This window comes from Callospermophilus lateralis, chromosome 5 (assembly GCF_048772815.1).
Source record: "Callospermophilus lateralis isolate mCalLat2 chromosome 5, mCalLat2.hap1, whole genome shotgun sequence".
Classification (NCBI taxonomy): domain Eukaryota; kingdom Metazoa; phylum Chordata; class Mammalia; order Rodentia; family Sciuridae; genus Callospermophilus; species Callospermophilus lateralis.
The window spans coordinates 30,653,815-30,674,888 of NC_135309.1; the positions used below are offsets into that span (position 1 = coordinate 30,653,815).

The 21,074-nt window shown below is 44.7% G+C and overlaps 1 protein-coding gene across 2 annotated transcripts in view; it reads right to left on the reverse strand.

The window, feature by feature from the left end:
- Galnt10 (polypeptide N-acetylgalactosaminyltransferase 10) overlaps positions 1–21,074 on the reverse strand; it is a 232,841-nt gene that overhangs the window by 124,895 nt on the left and 86,872 nt on the right. The window contains exons 2-3 of one of the 2 annotated variants that reach the window (XM_076856405.1): positions 7,961–8,084; positions 5,263–5,401 (exon numbers count right to left, since the gene is read on the reverse strand). In XM_076856405.1, coding sequence (XP_076712520.1) covers positions 5,263–5,401; positions 7,961–8,084 — 263 coding nt within the window. The remainder of the gene's footprint in view (positions 1–5,262; positions 5,402–7,960; positions 8,085–21,074) is intronic. The other variant, XM_076856406.1, reaches the window with a different exon arrangement.

The following is a 21,074-nucleotide window of genomic DNA, read 5'->3' on the forward strand; positions in this document are numbered from 1 at the left end:
AAAGCAAGAAGGAAGGAAGGAAGGACAGAAGGAAAGAAGGACGGACAGAAGGAAGCAGGAATCTGATAGACAAAGATTCCATCAGGTTCATTCACCACTGAAGCTAACCCCACAGAGTGAAGAAAGCATGTGAGGACTGTCAACTGCTTTCATGGACCACCCAACAGCAGGACTTGCACAAGAACTGTAGACCCCAGCCACTCCTGCAGTGGGGGTCCCCTGTGCTATCACTTGTGGGCCAGGGGGGAGCCTCTGTGTTGGGTTGCCAGGCAGCCCAGCAGTGCTCCCCAGGGAGTAGGAGAGTGGGCCAGCCCACCAGCAGCCTCCTTCACACTCACTTGGCAGGAGGTGTGGAGGGCAGGCCTGCTCTGAGCCAGCTGGCCTCCTCCCACATGCAAGTCCAGCAAGTCGGGCCCAACTGCCTCACTGCTGTTCTCTGTGGCTGTGTGCTCCCCAGAGCAGCTTCTGGTGCAAGCAAAGGCAGCTGGCACAAACAAACAGCCCCTCCATCCTGTTCTTGACATGCTGTTGCCAAAATTCAGTTTGAAGGAATAAAAGGCAAACATAAACCTCAGCTCCTGCCGGAGAAGTTGTTTAAGCTAAAAGAAACCGAAGGGAGTGAGCAGCTCAACTGCTCTAATTTCTTCCTGCATTCCTGCTGTCAAACCGTGGGAAAGCATCCCCCTGGAAAACAGAAGAGCGCTTCAAGACATCTGTCAACTCATTTCTGAAAGTCGCCTTCCCTACCTGGCAATCCTAAAGAAGGGGGGCATCAGGAGCACTGGATTTGGTGACATCTTTCAGTTAGTAACTTGGATGCTGGCTGGGTGGGTGGTCAGGCGGGTAATAGAGATGCCTTCCGCCTCCTAGCTCAATTCTCCCCACCTGCAACAGGTGCTCTGCAGCTAACCAGTGCTAAGGACCTTCCGCTGGGCTGGCGTATCCAATGTTCACAGCACAGAGAACAAAATATATGAAATTGTAGAGGAAGCTAATGAGACTGAAATACAAATGGTTCCCGGCACCCCATGATTCAACCTAATGATTTTTGGCTTTGCAGTGGTACAAAAGCATACCCACACAGCCATTCCTACTGTATTCATTCCATAAATTACATGAGATATTCAACAATATTTTATAAAATTAGGTGATTTGGCCCAATGGGGCCTGAGTTATGGCCTTGGGGATCACATCATCCCAATATCCTTGTGCTGTCTCTCTGCTTTTGGCTGCCATGATCTCAGGCTAATGTAAGTTTTGTACATTGAAGGTAGGCTGGCTTAGCTAGGAGGTTCAGTAGCTATGAGGTTAATTGCATTTTTTACTGATGATACTTTCAACCTATGATGGCTTTTATGGTGATCTAACACTATCGTAAATTGAGAAGCCACTGTGTAGTTCACAGAACAAAAGTTTGAAATTTGGTAGTAAATATGCTCCTTTATTAATACACTCACAGTAAAATCTGGATATAAAATCTAAAACCACCTTCATTTCAAAGTAATGCCAAGTGCATATGCCATTTCAAGAGGCCTATAAAGTGACGTGGAATGGTTTCTTTGGGTGACAGTATCATGGGGGCTTTAATGCCTCCATTAATAACTGGAAGGAACATCATATTTCAGGTAGAGGTTGATGAAAAAAAAAAGACATGTTTTTCTCATCCAGGTTTACAGACTGCCTGAACTCTGTCCACGGACCCATCTGTGCATCCCAGCAGGACTTCTCAATTAAGAGGATGTTTCTTTCTTTGACCGTTGGGAAAGAACCCTGCCCAAGGCTGGGCCCCCATCCTGGTTCCACTTATAGCCAGTGGAAGGTTCATCTTAAGCCCTAAGTTAGACAATGTGTGCTATCCTTCCTGAAGGCTTCTTCCAGGGCATTTCTCCTACCTGCAATGTCCTTTCCACTCTCTATCACGTGGCTAGCTCTAGTTAGTCCTTTAGGATGTGATGGATGGCACTCCTTTAGGAAGGCCTTCTGAACTCTTTTTTTGCGGGGGGTGGTTACAGGGGATTAAACTCAGGGGCCCTGAAGCCTTATTTTGTATTTATTTAGAGATAGGTTTTCACTGAGTTGCTTAGCACCTTGCTATTGCTGGGGCTGGCTTTGAACTCACTCATAATCCTCCTGCCTCAGTCTCCCAAGCCACTGGGATTATAGGCATGTGCCATTGCTCCCGGCCTCTGGCAGAGGACCCAGAATTCTCTGTTGTCCCAAACCATCCTGTGCCTGCCCTGTTATAGTTTAGATATAAAATATTCCCTGAAAAGCTCATGTGTTAAGACAATGCAGAAATGTTCAAAGGTGAAATGATTCAATTATGAGAGCTGTAACCTCATCAGTGAATTAATCCATTTGATAATTTGAATGGACAGCTGGATGGTAAGAGTAGACAGGTGGGATGTGGCTGGAAGAAGCAGGTCACTGAAGGTGTGGCCTTGGGATCATATCATCCTTGGCATCTTGTGCTCTTTCTCTGCTTTTGGCTACCATGACCTGAGCCTTCACCAAGTTCTTCCACCGTGATGTTCTGCCTCATCTCAGGCCCAGAGCAATGGAGTTGGCCAACCAGGAACTAAATCTCGAAAACCATAAGCCCCAAATAAACTTCCTTCTTTAAGTTGACCTTGGCAGGTATTTTGGTCACAGCAATGCAAAGCTAACTAACACACACCCCTATTATTGATCTTCTCAACTGCTTCCGCCATCTGTCCCCACACCTTGCACAATACATCAAGAAATAATAGCTCATTTATCCCTTGTTCCTGGTGTTGAGCACAAAGATTCGCTCACAGAACATTGCTATGTTGTTACTGAATGAACAGATGAAAGGGTAGATAAAAGCTGTGACCACACTCAGCCTTTCTTTCTCATTGCAAAATATTCCTTGTTTTATATCAATGATTCCTGGTTATGTATGAGCATTATTTTTGGAGATTTTAGAACATACTGAGACTCAGGCTGTGTCCTCAGAGACTCAGAGTTCAGCAATTAGAGGTGAGACACCAGTCTTTGTATTTTTTTTAAAAAAACATGTAGATACACTCATGGTTGAGAACCTACAGTACCACAAGAACAGCAGCTGAGGTTAGAGGACCAGGCTCCCAAATGAACTTCTTCCCTAGACACAGGAAGATGAAATTATTGTAGAATTCTGAACTTGCAAGAGGTTAAACATAAAAATTGAGTTTCTGACCCTCAGAGTCAGGTCATAGTTCTGAATCCAGCAACATCAGTGATAGCTGAACTACACGCTCAGACTTAGATGGAAAAATCTGGTGCTTGGCAGTGAAGATCATGGAACAAATTTCAAACCCCACGGGCAAGCACACTGAGGTCTCTGTGCATCCCCACTTGGCAAGAGATCCTGGGGCAGGGGGTCTCATTCTGGTGACAGCCCATCTTTTAGGTGAGGGTTCCTGCTGTGGGGTTTCATCATCTACAAAGGGAGACAATAATGCCAACCTCAAAGTACTGTTGCAGGAAACAAAGGAGGTGAAGGGATAAAAGCATTTGTAAATCACCAAACATGTTCCCAAGATTCAGTCTTTACTTTTACATTCTATGACTGAGTTTCAATAGGTGCAAAGACCTTTATGAATCAGAGATTAAACATGGATTCTGAAGCCAGACTCTCTGAGTTCAAATTCTGAGTCTACCTCTAACCAGCTGTGCTTCTTATGCATACATGATTTAACCTTTTTATGCCTCAATTTTTTTTTTTTTTTTTTGTATCAGGGATTGAACCCAGAGGCTCTTAACCACTGGGCAATATCCCTGGCCCTTTTTATTTTTCGTTTTCAGACAGGGCCTCACAATTTGCTTAGGACTTCACTAGGTTGCTGAGGCTGGCTTTGAACTTGTGATTCTCCTGCCTCAGTCTGCAGAGCTGCTGGGATTATAGGCATGCACCACTGTGCTTGGCTCCTCAATCTGTAAAACTGTGAGTAATAATAGTGCCTAAGGGATTTGGAAGTTCTGGCTGAGTTAATGCACTTCAAGTGCCTAGGACAATGTGTCTTAAGTGTGTGGGCTTACCTCAGAGGCAATGGGAGTGCTTGTTAAAACACTGATCGGGTGGGCCCCTCTCTAGCACCTTTTATCCAGTAAATCTGAGCTGAAGTCCAAGAACTTACATGTCTAACAAATTCCCAGGTGACACTGATGTTGCTGTTCTGGAAAACCACACCTTGAGAACCACTGGCTTAGAACAATGCCTGGCATAAGTAAGCATCTAATAAATGCTAGCTGTTTTCTATCCCCGGCTTTATTTTCTTAGTCCCTGAGCAAAACATGTTGTGCTCCAGGGCTCTTCAGTATTGCCTTCATTTAGAAGTAATTTTGACATCTTCTCCTGGCAGTGGTTCTCAAAGTGTAGTTCCCAAATAAGCAACACCAGTGTCGCCTGGGAGGTTACTTGAAATGTAAGGTCTTGGGCTGCGACCCAGACCTACTGAATTAGGGACTGTGGCGATGAGTCTCAGTATCCTGTGTGCTAGCAGTTCTGCAGGCAGTTCTAATGTGCATTGAGTTTGAGAACTGCTATAGTTGAAAATCACCATCAACATGACAGTAAACCTTAGTGAAAACAGAGGAGAGCCAAGGGTCCAGAGTCTACTTCTTATTGAGCTGACGTCTAAGACCTGGCTCAGCTTCTCAGTCATCTTGGGGCCTTAATTGAGTCATGCTACTTGTTTAAGCCTCACTTTCCTCATCTGTAAAATGGGCACCATTCCAGGACTTACCTCTCAGGAACCTGAGATAATACAAATGAAGTACGTGGCATATGCTACCTGTTCAATGAATGTCAGCTGCCATTATCATCTTTATAATTGGTGAGACATGTCCTTTCTCAAAATGATTTGAGACAGTTATAAAAAAGACAATACTAAAAAGATACTACTTACTTATTAAAAAAAAAAAAAAGAAAGAAAAACATCACACAAAGTGGAGAGAAAGAGGCCTGAAAAGTCACTACCATGGTCCTCTAAATTGAGGTATAAATGTCCCTGGGGACCAGGGCAAGAGACTAAATGCAGTTGGTTCCAACTGCCCACCAAGAGAGGGAGGCTGGTTCTTCTGGGGAGCCAGCTCTAAATTCCAGGAGAACCTGATCACGGGACCCTCTGCCAAAGGCCCTGTGCAGCAGGAGGAAATCTCCGTCAGCAGTGCTTCATGGACCTGTTTCTTTAATTAATTCTCAAACAAGAGCCACAGCAAAATCCTCAGATCCCAGAAGATGAGAGATGTCACACTCACTTTGGGTGCCGGATGTCAGGGAGAGAGCGATTCAGGGAGATTTTATCACTGACGTAGATGTTAAATCCATTTTCTCGGTATGCCTGGTCCACTCTCTCGGCATCGGTCATGGGGTAAGGCCGCCCTTGTTCTCCATTTCCTAGAGGCAAAGAGCAAATTTGGTGTTGCTGATCACCTAGCATCTATGGGGCTTCTGTGAATGGAGAGGGGAAGGAAGGATGCAAAATGTGTTGAAAGCACAAAGATAAAGCTTTATACCTGGATACGGGAAATGTCTCCAGATTTTGCAGAGGGAAGTGGGAAGAGGGGGAAGGGAACTACCATTTATTCAGTCCTGGTCCCATCACGTCCCTTAAGGATCTTGTTCTCATGTAATCTCCATAGCAACCCTGTACAGTAGACGCAAAAGCTCTCAATCTACAGATGAATATACTGACACTCAGAAAGTTACAAAGCCAGGTGTGTGGGTACCCACATTCCCTCCACTCCCTCTGGAGCTCCAGATACCCCTGCCCTTGGAGTCCGACACCTGGATGCACAGCCAGGCCTGCCACTGATGAGCAGATCAACCTTGAGCAAGTCACACCAGCTCTGAGCTGCAGCTTCCTCCTCTGATAGCGGCAGCCTGTTTGGGAGAGGCAAGAGAGGCTGCACACGTGAATGCTTTTTTAAATCTATAAAACGCTATATAAATTTGAGGAAATATGATTACTCTCTAAGGGAAGCAAACTTTATATGTAAATCAAAATTGCCATAAATGATGATGCTTTGATATTTTTCTTCTGAGACAGTAGATAAATTAAGAGCTGCCTACCCTAAGCCAGGATTGCCTGAACGTGTTGCTTCCAGACACAGATTTGGGCGGATAAGGGCTAGCTTTAGTCTCTCTGTACAATCCATCTGGGGAGTCCCTGATGCTTCAAGAAAGTCTTCTCTGGGTTCTCCAGGAGCATATGGTGTGTGGGAATTGTATCACAACAGCTGCAATATAGCCCAAGAATCTGCATTGATGATTTTGAAGAAATGGTAATGAGATCACCAACTAAAACTCACTTCACCTTCTGGAGTTGGTGGCCTTGTTTACTTTGCAAAGTATATGCTGGCAATATCAGCTCACCAAGAAGGTGCAGCGGAGCAGGGAGTTCAAGGCTACTCCAGTTCAGCCGGACCAGGGGAAGGACCCTGCCCTCTGTCACTTGTACTGCTCCACAATAAGACATCGCTGACCAGCACCCAGGATAGATCTCTCAAGGGACACAAATGCAGGAAGCAGAAAGACAAGACCAGAATGCTGGCTCTGAGGGACGCTCCAGCAGGGCCACTCATGGGCTCACTCAGAGATCAGAGTGGAGCCTGCAGGCCAGCCCTGCTAGATCCCAGCTGTCACTTGGATGTGCCTTTGGCCTTTCTAAGTTTTCACTCTTGCACTAACTGGAATATGAAGGTTCACTGATGACTAAGGAGGCCACTCAGGGCAAAATGCCTGGCATGTAGTTAGCTGGTCGTGATTCTTCTTGCTGTCCCCACCACTCTTCCTTGCTGGCCAACCTGGTGTTCTAATCATTCTGGCACAACTGTGTGGCGAATCGGTTCTTTGCAAATGTCCCCTTTCCAATTTAAGAACACCCCCCCACACACTACCCATCGTACACCACTGGCACACAGGGCGATGCACTTCGTGTCTTTAGTCTCCTGGCCATCGGGTCAGTTGTTATGTGAGCTCTCTCCAGAGCCTTGGGGGAGGCTGGTTTCTCATAACATCATTTAAAAAAAAACCGACAGTGGGGTCTGCTTTTGAGATTCAAATGAATGAGATACCCATCCCTTATATTTCTAGGGTACTTTCCAGCATAGTGAGGCTAGTTCACACCCATCACTTTCATGGCATCTTACTACACCCTGAGGTAGTCCAGGCAGGGGGCATGCGCCCCAGTGACAGGCAGAGACTGAGGCCCAGGGAGTATGGACTGATGGGCACATGGCTGGGGACTGGCATCGGTGTAGTTCTCCTGATTATGCCCAGGCTACCTAGAGCTGATGCCCCAGATGGAACCTGTGGCACCTCATCACAGCCCTTCCTCGCTCTCCAGTCCAAGAAGAACTGCTCCAAAGACTAATTAGTCAAGGAAAACTTGAGCTGAAACCTGGTAGGTTAATTAAACTTCATGGCTGTGGTGGTGGGTAGGGATCAACCCACCTTCCAGAACTGGATTCCCATCCCAGATTGGCCTTGTTCTCACTGTGGGACTGCAGGCAGGTTACTGCCCCTCTTTGAGATACAGGCCCCCTCTAATTAAATGGGCCATACAGGTTAACTCAGGATTCAACAGATAAAATGCATAAAATACAGAGCATGGACCTTGCTCCCCATAGGTGTTCAGTGGGTTTGGCTCTTTGTTATTAATACCCTTTGTTTTGGTGGCAAAGGATCCTAGACGGTGGAGACATTTTCAATCACCCAACAAAGGCGGCAGGACAGACGCTCCTAGGCAGTGGCTCTGGTGATGTGAGTGGAAAAAGAGGATCGAACAGTGAAGTGGGGGCAGAAGTCAGGGGGAGGGATGGTGGTAGAGAGAGGAAGTCAACAGGAGGTCCAGACACCCATGCTAACACACACACACACACACACACACAAATACGTGCACACATGCCTATGCCTTCCACAGAGCCCGCCTGTGCACCATTCTGCCCTCCGTACCTATGCGCTGAGCGTCCCTCCTGATGGCCTCTTTGTCGTGCCAGTCCTTCAGCTTCTGCCCATCTCCCGAGAAAACTGTCTTCTTTGGCCGATTGTGTGAGCCCTTAAAGAAAAAGGACAAAAACTGTAAAAAAGAAGAAAAAGGGAAAGAAGATCAGTAACCTTAGTACACTACCTAAGGGAGAATTGGGGATTGACGACGGAACATCTGTCACCATCTATTCTGCCCTCAGTCCACCTGGGTGAGGGCCTCCCGTGTGTCAGCGAGGTGTGCAGAGGCCAGAAAAATAACACAAGCTCATTGTACTCTTTGGGAACTTACAAGCCGGAAGGGAAGAGAAAAGATGGGCACATTCTTCTCACCCACAGGAGGAAGTGCTGGGTGCAGCGTTGCCCGACAGAAATAAGATGCAAGCCAGATGTGTAATTTGAAAAATTCTACTTTTTTTAGTAAAAAAAAAAATAAGAAAAACAAGTGAAGTTACTTTTAGTCGTATTTTTTATTTAATTCAATACAGTCTATCTCAAATATTATCATTTCATATGCAATCAAGGTAAAAATTAAAATATTTAACATTCTTTTCTGTTCTTTTGGCACCAAGTCCTTTATACTTGTGTTCGTCTCAGTTCAGGCTGTTTCCAGGGCTCTGCAGCCACAGGTGGCGAGTGGCTGTGTGTTGGACAGGGCAGGGACAGTGAACCTGAGGTGAGTGACTTGGAGGAGGCATTACCAGAGTTTACAACCCCTGGGGATAAAGGGAGACTGCTTCATGGACATGAGGCATCAGGTCGGGCCTCAGACAAGGAGAAATGAGAGGCCTTCAGTGTGAACAGATGCGAGACAAAGGTGGGGAAGGGCAGCTGGGCTTGGCCTGATGGGAAGGGCCCTGGGAGCAGAAGTGGTCCTTGGTCATCTCTACAATTCCCAAGGCTGAGCACCACAGTGGGTGGACTTTGGCAAATGTGTGCAGACTGTGCGAACAATTGAGAAGCTGAAAGAAAGAAATATATGCAGCAGCCCAAGACAACGCCTTCAAGAGCTGGGCTGTGACTACGTTTTATTAGGTCCAGGGAAGTAAGCCCACCCTGGTGGTCCCATTAGGCAATGGCTTCCCAAATTAAAGGAAGTTGCATTCCTGGGTCCCAGTGTTGTCCCATGCCAGCCACTAAGTCCACAGGTGTGGTCTAGGCTCAGGCCTTTCCCTGTGCCCGAGTGTGGCCATTTGCAAATCTTCTGTGTGCACGCAAATGACAATGGCTCTCCAGATCACCTTGCCCATTAAATCCCTGCAGGTTTATTTTGCCACGGTGGGCAGAATCCAATAGTCCTGTTTCCTATATAATTAACTACAAGGGCCCCGAATGTGAGGTGGACTGGAACATTAGTGCTAACGAGAAGCCTCCTGGATAAAACCGTACCCATGCCTATTTATTAAGTGTCTGGCTCACCCCTGGGTTAGCAGACTTTCCACAACATGCCCTTCCTCACGACAGGTCTGGTGATGACAAGGATCCTTCACATTCTCTCCTGTAAACCTCTCTGAATTGCAAGAAGATAATTCTGACAGTTGGAATATGAGATGTCTTGGTTGGAGGGAGAAGGAAAACTATAAATACAAAGGCCACACGCCTGCAACCAGGCCGAAGGGCTCTTAGAAATCACAGAAGCTGAGCTGGAAGGCCCTTAAGGGACCCTCTAATCAGCTGAGTGAGTTTCAAACGAGTTGAGCTACAGTTCTGCAGGAGGCGCCTCGGGCTCCGAGCTGGGAAGGGTAGGATCAGTGTTCATGTGCTGTGGATCCGGTGGGATTTCATTTGAAACAGTTCTTCTGCTAAAAACCAATAGGTGACCAGCAAACAAACAAATGAATACATTTGGAAACAGGTCCAACCCTACTTCCCTGTGCCACAGATGGAGAAATCTGTTTTGGTTTGACCTTTTACGTTTGAGCTTAGAAAACAGGAAGATTTCATGTTGCCTTAGCAAGATGTTGGATTCTTTTGAAAACCCACGATCATGTCAATGCTACACCTCATGGTTGGGCTGTGTGAGGGCTCCCTTGTTTGACTGCGGTTTGTCTTTCCAGTTTGCCATAGTCCCCATCATTCCTGGTTGAATCTCTCTTGTCTGTGTTCCCTGCAGGGCCCCAGTGAGCCTGCAACATGTTGGGACGGGTAGTAACGTATCCTGGATGGGGAAGATTAGAAACTGCACTGTTTGAGGATGAGATGTGACACTCAAGAGAACATGGGAGGAGTTATCCTGTCCAATGAGGTCTTGAGGCTGGAGTGAGCGCCCATGGTAGAAGCTACGGAATGACTGGGGGTGTGTGTGGGGGGATCAGCCTACGATAGAGAAGAAATTCTAAAAGCTGGATCATAGCTGGAATCAAACAGGACCACTTAGAAGAAGATGATAGAGGAGTCCAGGGATAGGATACTTGATGGTTTAGCAAGATGCAGAGGATAAGAGTCAAGTGCTGGGTTATGGCTAGTGGGTAGCCTGATAATCTACATTTCTCCCCTCCCCCGCCACTCCCTCCACACTTTTTTTTGTTCCAGGGATTGAACCCAGGGAGGCTCTACCACTGAGCCACATCCCAAGATCTTTTTTTTTTGAGACAGGTTCTCACTAAGTTGTTTAGGACCTCGTTGAATTGCTGAGGCTGGTTTGAAATTGCGATCCTCCTGTCTCAGCCTTCAAAACTTGTTGGGATTACAGTCACGCACCACTGCAGCCGGCTGAGATTATGCCTTTCTAACAAACTCCCAGGTGATGCTGTCTACAAAAGACACTGTGAGTAGCAAGGGTCAGGCAACCTTTAAAGGACATCTCAAGTGTCTAAGATTCTGTGAAGGATATGTTTGTTTTTTTTTTTTTCCACCTGTTTGTGGAAGTCTTCTGATGCTACCAAGATTAGGATACAGGGACGACTCTTGATTTCACAGATTCAGTCTTTGAATCTTGTCCCTAAAATAAAACAGTGGACTGCTGAACTGATAGTACTGATTTCAGGTTCCAAATCCTGGGAGGTTCCCACCAGTATCCACTGCTTTTGCCTTAAGGATGTGAATCGTATCTTCCTACCCTTACCCTCCCGTCCTCCCAGGATCTGCAGAGATGTCCCGTGGGGTTTGAGGTAGTCTTTTGTCCTTACATCTTCCCTAAGCCAAGGGAATTTCTGAACATGCTGCCAGGGAGTTCTGAAGGTCTCCCACGCAGCTTCTGGTTCTCAAACACCCTAGCTAAGTAGCTGCTCAGAGACCTTCAGTCCGCCTTATGGGCAGGAACAACTGAAGTCCAACCAGCCAAGTTATCCAAGCAAGGCCACATGAGCAGGCAAGAGAATAAGGGCCATGTCCTTGGATTCCCAGGCCAGTTTTCAGGGAAAGAGCCCTGGCAGAGTGACTTTGCATCAGCTCCAGAAGTCACGGGCACCCCAGTTTCCCCGCCTGGAAAGTGGAGATGGCGCTCGTTTCCCAAAGTACCTTGGCATGAATGGAGAATCAACACACAGACTGTGGATAGTCACTCCTTTAGGATTTTAAGAATCTACTATAAATTGTCATCTTCTCACCAAATCACCTTGATGCAGGGCTCAGGATTTATTATTATAGGTTAAAAGCTTTTCAATACCAAAGGCCTTTGGAAGGGTGAAAAATCAGCCTTGATGCTAATATCAGAGCTCAAGGGCCCTTGGAATCCTACCTTCAAACCTGGGCCTTGATTACAGATGTAAATTCTTGGACACCATCCTCAACCTGCTAAGTGCAAGTACTTATGGACAGGAGCCCAGAAAACTAAGTTTTTTGTTTTGTTTTGTTTTTGTTTATTTAAACAAACAGGATTCTGATTCACAGTAAAGTTGGAAAACCACTTGTCTAAACCCAGCTGCCTCGGTTTACAAATATGAAATCTGAGACTAACCAAGTAGAACACGTTTGCCCTAAGTCTGCTAGTTTATCAGCCCCAAAGACCAAACCGAATCTGTTCACTGTCTGGGATAGACTGAGAATTTCTGAAGGTAGGGAATATTTATTCGAGCTGATCAGTGTACGTTCCTAGGCCAATACCCAGCTCATTTTGAGGTCTGGAGAGATAATGGCTGAGGACGTCTGGCTGGATGACAGAGGCAGGTGAGGCAGGAAGTCAAGTTGAATGACTCAGTTTTCTGGTTCTAGAATCTAAGTTTTGCTTCTTGGGTAGCTGGACCCCAGTTTCCCTGGCTGATAAATAGTGAAAACTAATTAACACTATCTACTCTGGGGATGTTGGGGATTAACTGAACTAATCTATCCAAAGTATTTAGCTTAGTGTCTGGGACAAAGTTAGATCCTCTCAGTAATAAGAGCTATTATTTATACATTGATTTTTGAGAAACTTTATAAAACAAGATATGTTCTAGTGTGTGCAATGGCTAAGTTTGGGGGAATGGGAGAAGGAATGGGAATCTAATAATAACTGTGCATCCTGCAGAGGCAACCTATTTAACACCTGATCCAATTCAACTGGCTCCTGCTGATAACAGGATTTAGAGAGTTTCCTCATTAACAGGATGTCATATGCCCATGTGGAGACTTAGTGTTCTTTAAGGACATAAAAAGTTCTTAGTTATAGTGGCATCCCACAATAGAAACAAATGCCACAGACCTTTAACAATGGGAAACGAGTGAACAATGCTTCTTAAAAGACGGCGATCCTTAACCAACGGCAAGAGCCAACCACTACCTATGAGAGTATGTCTGGATTTCCAGTCCAGAGGTCCTCTCAAGTTTCTTTAGTTCTGTACACTCAAAGATTTGTCTCTGAAAGCTGTGGTTATTTTCTTTCCTTTGCAACCGTCTTTTGCTGGATCTCTTCTCCCTGGGTTTCCAGAATGTCCGTTGGCTACAGCAGGCAAAGGGGCGGGGAAGGAGCATGGCAAGAGAAGTGAGTTTGTGGAGGAGGCTGGCAGAATGAATGTGGAAATCACATTAGACAATAAATTGGAAATGGATTCTGACTGGCTGCTCTGTATAGCTGCTCACAAATCTGTGGGCTTTTGACTTCACGTTTCACTAAAAGAATCAATTAGAGTTCAAACAGCCACACACTCGCACACACAATCGGAATTTTAATCTTTGTTTAATCACTATTTAGTGTGCCTGGCACCCTTTGGAGAGAGGAAAGAATGGTGGTGGAACAAGCCAACTGTGTTCTGCTCAAGAAGATTTGTTGACATGCATACTCCAGCCCCAAGACTGCAGACTTGGCAAAGCGGGCTCTGCAAGGACACCCGCACCTCTAGGTGACCTGGAGGAGTTCTCAAAACAGGCAAGGGCTGGAAAGAAAACCAGGCAGGTCATGCGCTGCTGCAGGGGCTGCAGGGTCCCAGGCTGTATTTGCTGCAGATTTTAGAATGGCTTCCCACCCCCCATCCCTTCCTCTCAACTAACCCTACAAAGGTGCTGAAATGATTTGGTTTTGAGCTTTCAATGACTCTGTATAATTCCAAACATTTACTTATCTACTAAGTAGATTATTCTAATAACCTCTGTCTCTCTCTGTCACACAGACATTCACAGTCACAACCTGCACACGTGTGACCTCTTCAGAGTGACCTCGTAGGTTACACTTCAAAGAGGACCAGGCAGAGCTTAATTCAGCCAAAAGCACAAAGTTACTTTAAGCAAAGGAGTATGCACAATTGGATAATTATACTTTCTTCATGAGTTTGGGGACATAAGCTGGATTGTGTTCATTTATTCATTTAACAAGTGATTTTTGAGGGCCTACCGTGTCCACAGAACTCTGGGAGAAATAGAGATAAATAAGATAGGGCATGGTCTCAGCAAATAATAGGGACATAAGTATATAAGAAAGGAAAGACGCGCATACACACAATACTATCACATGGTGTCTTGAAATGTGTGTACAGAAAAATTCTAGATTGGGTAGAGAAAAGTGATGGGAGGGGAGGGGAGGGGAAGGGGGGATAGGAAGGGCAGCAGAATAAAATAGACACTAGTATTGCTGTATGTATATACGTGACTGTAGGACCAATGTGATTCTGCAACCTGTACACTCAGAAAAATGAGAAATTATACCCCATTTGATTCAAATGTATGATATGTCAAGATCATTGTACAGTCATGTGTCACTAATAAAAAAAGAAATGAAAAAAGAAAAATTCTATAGGTATTTACAAGAGTCCCAAATTAAATTCCACCTGGGGTGAGCAAGGAAGAAGTCCCGAAGTCTTTGACAGGAGACTGAATGGATGGCGAGGGTCCTGGCTTGTTGCAAGGGGGAATGGAATCCAAGCAGGGAAGGCAGGGGAGATTGGAGAGTAGAGAGTGAGGGACATGTTTCCTTAATGTCAAGGAGCCTGACTGGCTGGAGTGAGCCACAAGATCTGGAAGGAAGACTGGATCAGAACTCAAGGGCCTGACATCTGAGCTGCCTGGCGGGTGGGTGCCAGAAGGTCTTTGGGCAAGGAACAGGCTGGAGTAGAGCTTCAATAAAGCAAGTCACCACCTATTCACTTTCAGTTAATCTCCGACTCCTCTTCCTGAGAGAGATACAGGGAGAAAGACAATTTTGTTTCATTAGGTGAAAATGTTTCCTCTTCTAAGGCTGAGGACTGCTCTTCTTCCAGGCCCCAAGAATCAGACTCACAAGACACTGACCTACACTCAGCCCCACCCAGCAGGCTGATTCTTGGAGAAAGCTTTTCTTTCACTTCAATCAGAACCAAGTTGCAAGAGAAAAATCATCAGATCTGAAGGGTACTGCGGGAACAGAAGGAGACACTACAACCCAGCCACCATGAGACCAAGTCTGCGGGGCCTGCATCAGGCAAGTCCTGCTGTTCCAATCAGCAGTAGGGCCAGGTCTGTTTTCCTGATGCCAGTAACTCTGTTGTCTTAACACCTGGATGTTGAGATCCCAAATCTGGATGGGGCTTTGTTCCCCTGAGAGGGGAAGGTCACTCACAAATAGAAGCATTGTATAAAAGGATTGATTCCATGTTCCCAAGGGCAAAACCATCCCACCCATCCATTCCACCTCTTGTTTTATACAGATGACTCTAGAAAAAAGTCATTTGCTACTTAAAGTGTGAAAGCCTATTAAAAGACTTTTTAAATAGCAGGAAGAAAAAAAAGTTAAGGTCCTTGGAAATGTCTATTACCTAAAGGGCAAATGAAACCTTCAGTAGCTTTGTCTTTCCAATGTATAAGAGAGGATGCAACAATTTTTTCAAAGGACTTGAACATTTTACTAGGGGGGAACAAGCCCTCCCTGACAAACTGGTAATGTCCATTTGTGTCTGTCACTCATCCATGCACCCTTCCACCCACTCACTTAAACATGTAGTGAGGAACGCCCTGGGCAGCCTCTGTGCTGGGTGCTAGGCTACAGGGGTGAGCAAGACAGACAAGGGCTCAGGCTTATAGGAGTGTGTGGCAGGGGTAAGCATTGACTTTATCCAGAGCTAAAAATAAATTAAATTAGCTATAGTGGCAGGTGCATAAAAGAGACGTATGTGGCACAAATTCCCTCTATATCTGATCCAATGAACAGCAATTTGTTCTAGTCAGCAACACTTCCCCAAGGAAACTGGATTCAATATAGAGCTAATTTAATAGAAAATTTTCCAGACATAGGGAAAAAGCAAGGACATGCAATGGCCCTGTGGCTGAGCAAACACTAAACATGGGACCCAGAGAGAACAGCTTGTGTGGTACATAGAGGAGGAAGGGAAGTGTGGAGTGGATGGGGGGTGGGCAAGGATAAGGATAAAGATTTTCCCCATTTGGAAATGCTGGTGTTTTCTATAAAGAGGTGGTAAGATCAGGTTGCATTGGAAAGCTCTCTGGCAGCAGACTAGACAGTGGAGCAGCTGTGGACGGGTAAAGAGAAAAGCAGGCAAAACTGGTGAGCTTGATAAAAGGCAAGTTCCAGGCTCTCAGGGACAGAAAAGAACTAAGAACCTATCCTATTAGTCTCCTGGCTCGGGACTTAGGGTTGGGCCACCAAGTAACAGTCATTTTCCTGTTAATCATCATCATCATCATCATCATCATCATCATCAACATCATCCCTGGTATGAGACAGCTTTCCATCATTATAACAGAATACCTGAGATAATCTACCTGTAAGAATGAAAGATTTACTTTGACTCTGGGTTTCAGAGTTTTCTGATGAGGGTCACTAGACACTGTGGCTTCAGACCTTAAGTGGCATAGTACATCATGGAGAGAGTGCATGGCAGAGAATGCATGCTCATGGTGGCCAGGAAGAAGAGAGAGGGAGGAGGGGCTGGATTCTCAATATCTCCTTCAAGGGCACACCCCTAATGACTTAACTTCTCCCACTAAGCCCCACCTCCTAAAGATTATACCACCTCCTAGAAGTGACACAGGCTGACAACCAGTCCTTTAACAGTTAGGCCTTGGGAGACACTTAAGATCCAAACCATAGCACCCCTACATCCTGAAGACAGCATGACAAATCCTATAAGAGAACTTGCTTTGGAGCCAGGAAGACTAAACTTATGTCATGGTCACAGCTCACTAGCTCTGTGACTTTGAGCAAGTCATCCTATTTTCCCAAGCCTGGGTTCCCCAACTGTGAAATAGGAGAAATTAATAAAATCTAACATAAAGTTTATTGTGAGGCTTGAATAAGATACAGCAAGTATAGCTCTTAGCAGTGTCTGGCATCTAACAGGCACTAAAATCTGTAGCTACCACTGTTCAATATTAGTTGGATGTTATCTTACAATTTAGAAAGCATTTTTCCCATTCCATGTTTCTTCATCACAGTCACACTTGGATGAAGACAGACATTATCAACTTATCATAATGTCCTTCCCTGTGCATCCCAGACTCCGAGAATCTCGACACCATGCTCTGTGTGGTCCTCAGCACTCAGCTAGCACTGGCCAGGGAGTAGGACCCCAAATATGTGCTTGCCATTAGCTGGAAGAGTGAATTCTCCAGGGATCCTGGTCAAGACTGACCCACTGCTTGAATTCTGCAATCTTAGATCTTCAGGTCATTGTCTGCTTAATGCTTGTGAAGGTATCTCAGGAGAGTGGAACAGTAAGAGGTGGGGAAGGGAATATAACCTGTGGTCCCTCCTCTGGTCTGTCCTCCCCTTGCTCATGAACACTGGGCCCTCCCTTGTTCCATGCCTCAGAGGGTCTCACAATCCAGCTAAGAAGTGGGAGCTGAGATGCCCTCTCCATGGATGGTTCACCGAGACCAAAAAATACTATCTCAGTGAGTTCCTATCTGGCTCATGAGGAAAATGTCTGCTGGACAGTCTCTTCCATCTTCCATCTTGGTCTCCTCCATCTGCCATGCTGGAATTCTGGACTCTTCTCCTCATCTCTATTGCCTTGGGTGGAGGCCTGAAGGGCTCTGAACCTCTCTGGCAGTACCCACTCCCTCACCTTGCCTTGGCATCCTTGTTCTTTCATAAAGATCCCTTAGACATAGGGTGCCCCAGGCAGGACACATGGGACAGTGCTCCAGAACACACCACACTGCTGTGACTACAGGCACTCCTGAGGGGTGCATCCAACTTCCAAGGTGAGCTTCTCTGGCCCCCTCACTAGACCACAGCCCGGATGGGTGCCCTTATAGCAGCCTTCCTGCCCCTATGTGGCTTCACATTCATTTGGGTGATCATGTGATTACTGTCTGTCTCTCCCCAAATTGTAAGCCCCATGAAGGTAGGAGATGTCAATTTCTGCTGAAGGAAGGAATGGGTGGAAACACCTTTTGTTTTATCTTTCCTAGATGAAGAGAAGGTCACCCAGGGATTAGACGTGCCTAATATAGTCACAAGGATTTAATACCATGGAGGGGTTCTGAGGATTATCTTTATCCAATGATTAAATGGCTTCAGGTCAATTTAATGAGCTGCAGAAATCTAAAGAGAGATGGCTCACCTGATTCTAAAATGATTTCTAAAAGATGCAACAGACTCTGAACTCTTGCGCCTTCTTCCTTCTTTCATTTTCAAATTGTTTCCTGTCTTGATTTCTATCCTGAAGGCTTGTGGCAGAAATTGTTGTATGTCCCTCAGGAGCTGCTCTCCTTTTCTTTCATGGTAATAGAATTTTAGTTGGGAATATGACTACACAGTATCAGCGGCTATTCCCCCGACATCCCTGCGGCTCCATGTGACCTGGTGAAGCTCTGTCTGGTGAGATGTGAGTGGAGGTGCTGTGAAGAAGCTTGTGTAGGAAACCTTCCCGGAGAAATGGCTATTATGCACCTTGGCCCCTTGTTTCCATTCTTCCTTCTAGCTTTTTTTTTTTTGATTTTTAAAAAAATACATGACAGCAGAATGCATTACAATTCTTATTACACATATATACCACGATTTTTCATATCTCTGGTTGTATATAAAGTAGGTTGACACCCAGTTCGTGTCTTCATTCATGTACTTTGGATAATGATGTCCATCACATTCCACCGTCTTTGCTAATCCCCTGCCCCCTCCCTTTCTCTCCCACCCCTTCCCCATCCAGAATTCCTCTATTCTTCCCATGCTCTTCCTCCCTACCCCACTATAAGTCAGACTCCTTATATCAGAGAAAAACATTCAGCATTTGTTTTTTGGGGATTGGCTAACTTCACTTAGCATTATCTTCTCCAATGTCATCCATTTACCTGCAAATGCCATGATTTTATTCTCTTTTATTGATGAGTAAAATTCTATTGTGTATATATGCCACATTTTTTTTATCCATTCACCCACTGAAGGGCATCTAGGTTGGCTCCACAGTTTAGCTATTGTGAATTGTGCTGCTGTAAACATTGATGTGGCTGTGTCCCTGTAGTATGCTGTTTTTAATCCTTTGGGTATAGTCTGAGGAGAGGGATAGCTGGGTCAAATGGTGGTTCCATTCCCAGATTTCCAAGGAATCTCCATACTGCTTTCCATATTGACTGCACCAATTTGCAGTCCCACCAGCAATGTATGAGCGTACCTTTTTCCCCACATCCTCACCAACACTTATTGTTGTTTGTCTTCATAATGGCTTCCTTCCATCTTTATGCCTAAAATGCAAATGCCACCATAATGGACCAGAAGGTAGGAATCCATGCCTTAGGGATGGCAAAGACATTTGCAGGAAGGAGTGTGAGAACCTGACGGAGCAGGACTGTCCTGCCAGCCATGGGCTGAACCCCCCCCCCCAATTTTAAGTGAAAGAAAAATACACTTTTATCTTGTTTGATCCATTCCCATCTATCCTTAACTGTAAAAAAGCTTCTTCTCTCAAGGCTTGAAAGACTGAAAAGCAGCTTGGTGGAGAGGACTCTGAAGAAGGCCCCAGAAGACCCAGGTTTCTGACTCCTGCTCTCCATTGAATAATAGTAACACCTTAGGCAGATCCCCTTGCCTTTTCAGGTCTCCATTCTTTAACTACAGAATGGAGATCAAAATAATATCTAACCACAACACGACTGTCATAAAAAATGCTAAGGGATCTACAAAAAAACAAAAACAAAAACAAAGCAAAACTACTAGAACCAGTGAGTTTAGTGACACCACAGGAAACACGGTTGATAAACAAAAACCAATTTGATTTCAAAATACTAGGAATGGAACATTGGAAACTGAAATAAAAAACACCATTTACAATGGTGTCAAAATACTCAACACTTAAGGTAAATTAAAATGTGTGTACGTGTGTGTATTTACGTATTCTTATACATTGAAAATCACAAACACTGCTAAAGAAATCAGAGCACTAAATCACTGGGGAGATATATCATGTTAGAGTCTGAAGACTCAATATTGTTAAGATGTCAGTCCTTGAAAATTGATCTATAGACTCAATGCTCTGTTTGTGGACATTGACATGCAACCTAGAAGAATAGTCAAAACCACCACACACAAAAGCAAAAGAGGAACCAAATTGGAGAACATACATGTACTAATTTTAAGGCTTGCTCTAAGGCTCCAGTGACCAAGAGGATGTGGTACTTGAGCGAGGACAGACAAGTGATCAATGGAGCAGAGTGGAGAGTTCAAATACATATATAGTCCATCGATTTTGAGCAAAGGTATAAAGGAAATTTACTGGGTAAAGAATAATCTTTTCAACAAATGATGTTGGAACAATTAGATATCTATATGATAGAAAGTAAACCTTAATCCTTACCTCACACCATATACAAACATCAACTTGAAATGGATCACAGACCTAAATGTAAGAGCCCAAACTACAAAACTCATTGAGGGAAATATGTGACAAAATCTCAACAGCTTTGGTTTAGGCAAAAGTTTCTTAAATATGATAAAACAGCATAAACTGTAAGTTGGAATTCATCACAATTAAAAGCTTTTGTTCTTCAAGGGACAAGCCTTGTCCCGGAGGATATATATGCAAAGCATGCATTTGATGAAAGACATATTCAGAATGCAAAAAGAATACTGTAACTCAACATTATTAGTCATTAGGAAAATGCAAATCAAAACTACCAAGAAATATCATTTTATAATTACTGGGATGGCTATAATTTTAAAAAATGGGAAATAACATGTATTGGCAAGGATGTAGGTAGAAAATTTGCAAACTAGTTGGTGAGAAAGCAAAATGGTTTCCAACTGCTGTGGAAAACTTTGGGGTTCTCAAAGAAAACACAGAATTACCATGTGACCACAGCAATTCTATTCCTAGATAAATAAAAAAAAAGTATTGAAAGCAGGGACTCAAACAGACTTTTGTAGTCCAATGTTCATAGCAGCATTATTCAAGACAGGCAAAAGGTGGAAACGACTCAAGCGACATCAACAGATGAAAATGTAAACAAGATGTAGCACATACACACAATGGAATATTATTCAGCCACACAAGGAATGGGATTTTGATATGTGCTGCAGCATGGTTGGACCTTGAAAATATTATGCTTAGTGAAATAAGCCAGATGCAGAAGGTCACATATTAAATGAGTCCACTTATGTGAAGTACCTGGGATAAGCAAATTCAGAGGCAGAAGGTAGAACAGAGGTTACCATGCAGTAAGGGGAGGAGAGAAGGGGGAATTCTTGTTTGAGGGAAATTATTACTGTTGGGAATGAAATAAAAATAAAATGGAGGGTACAGTC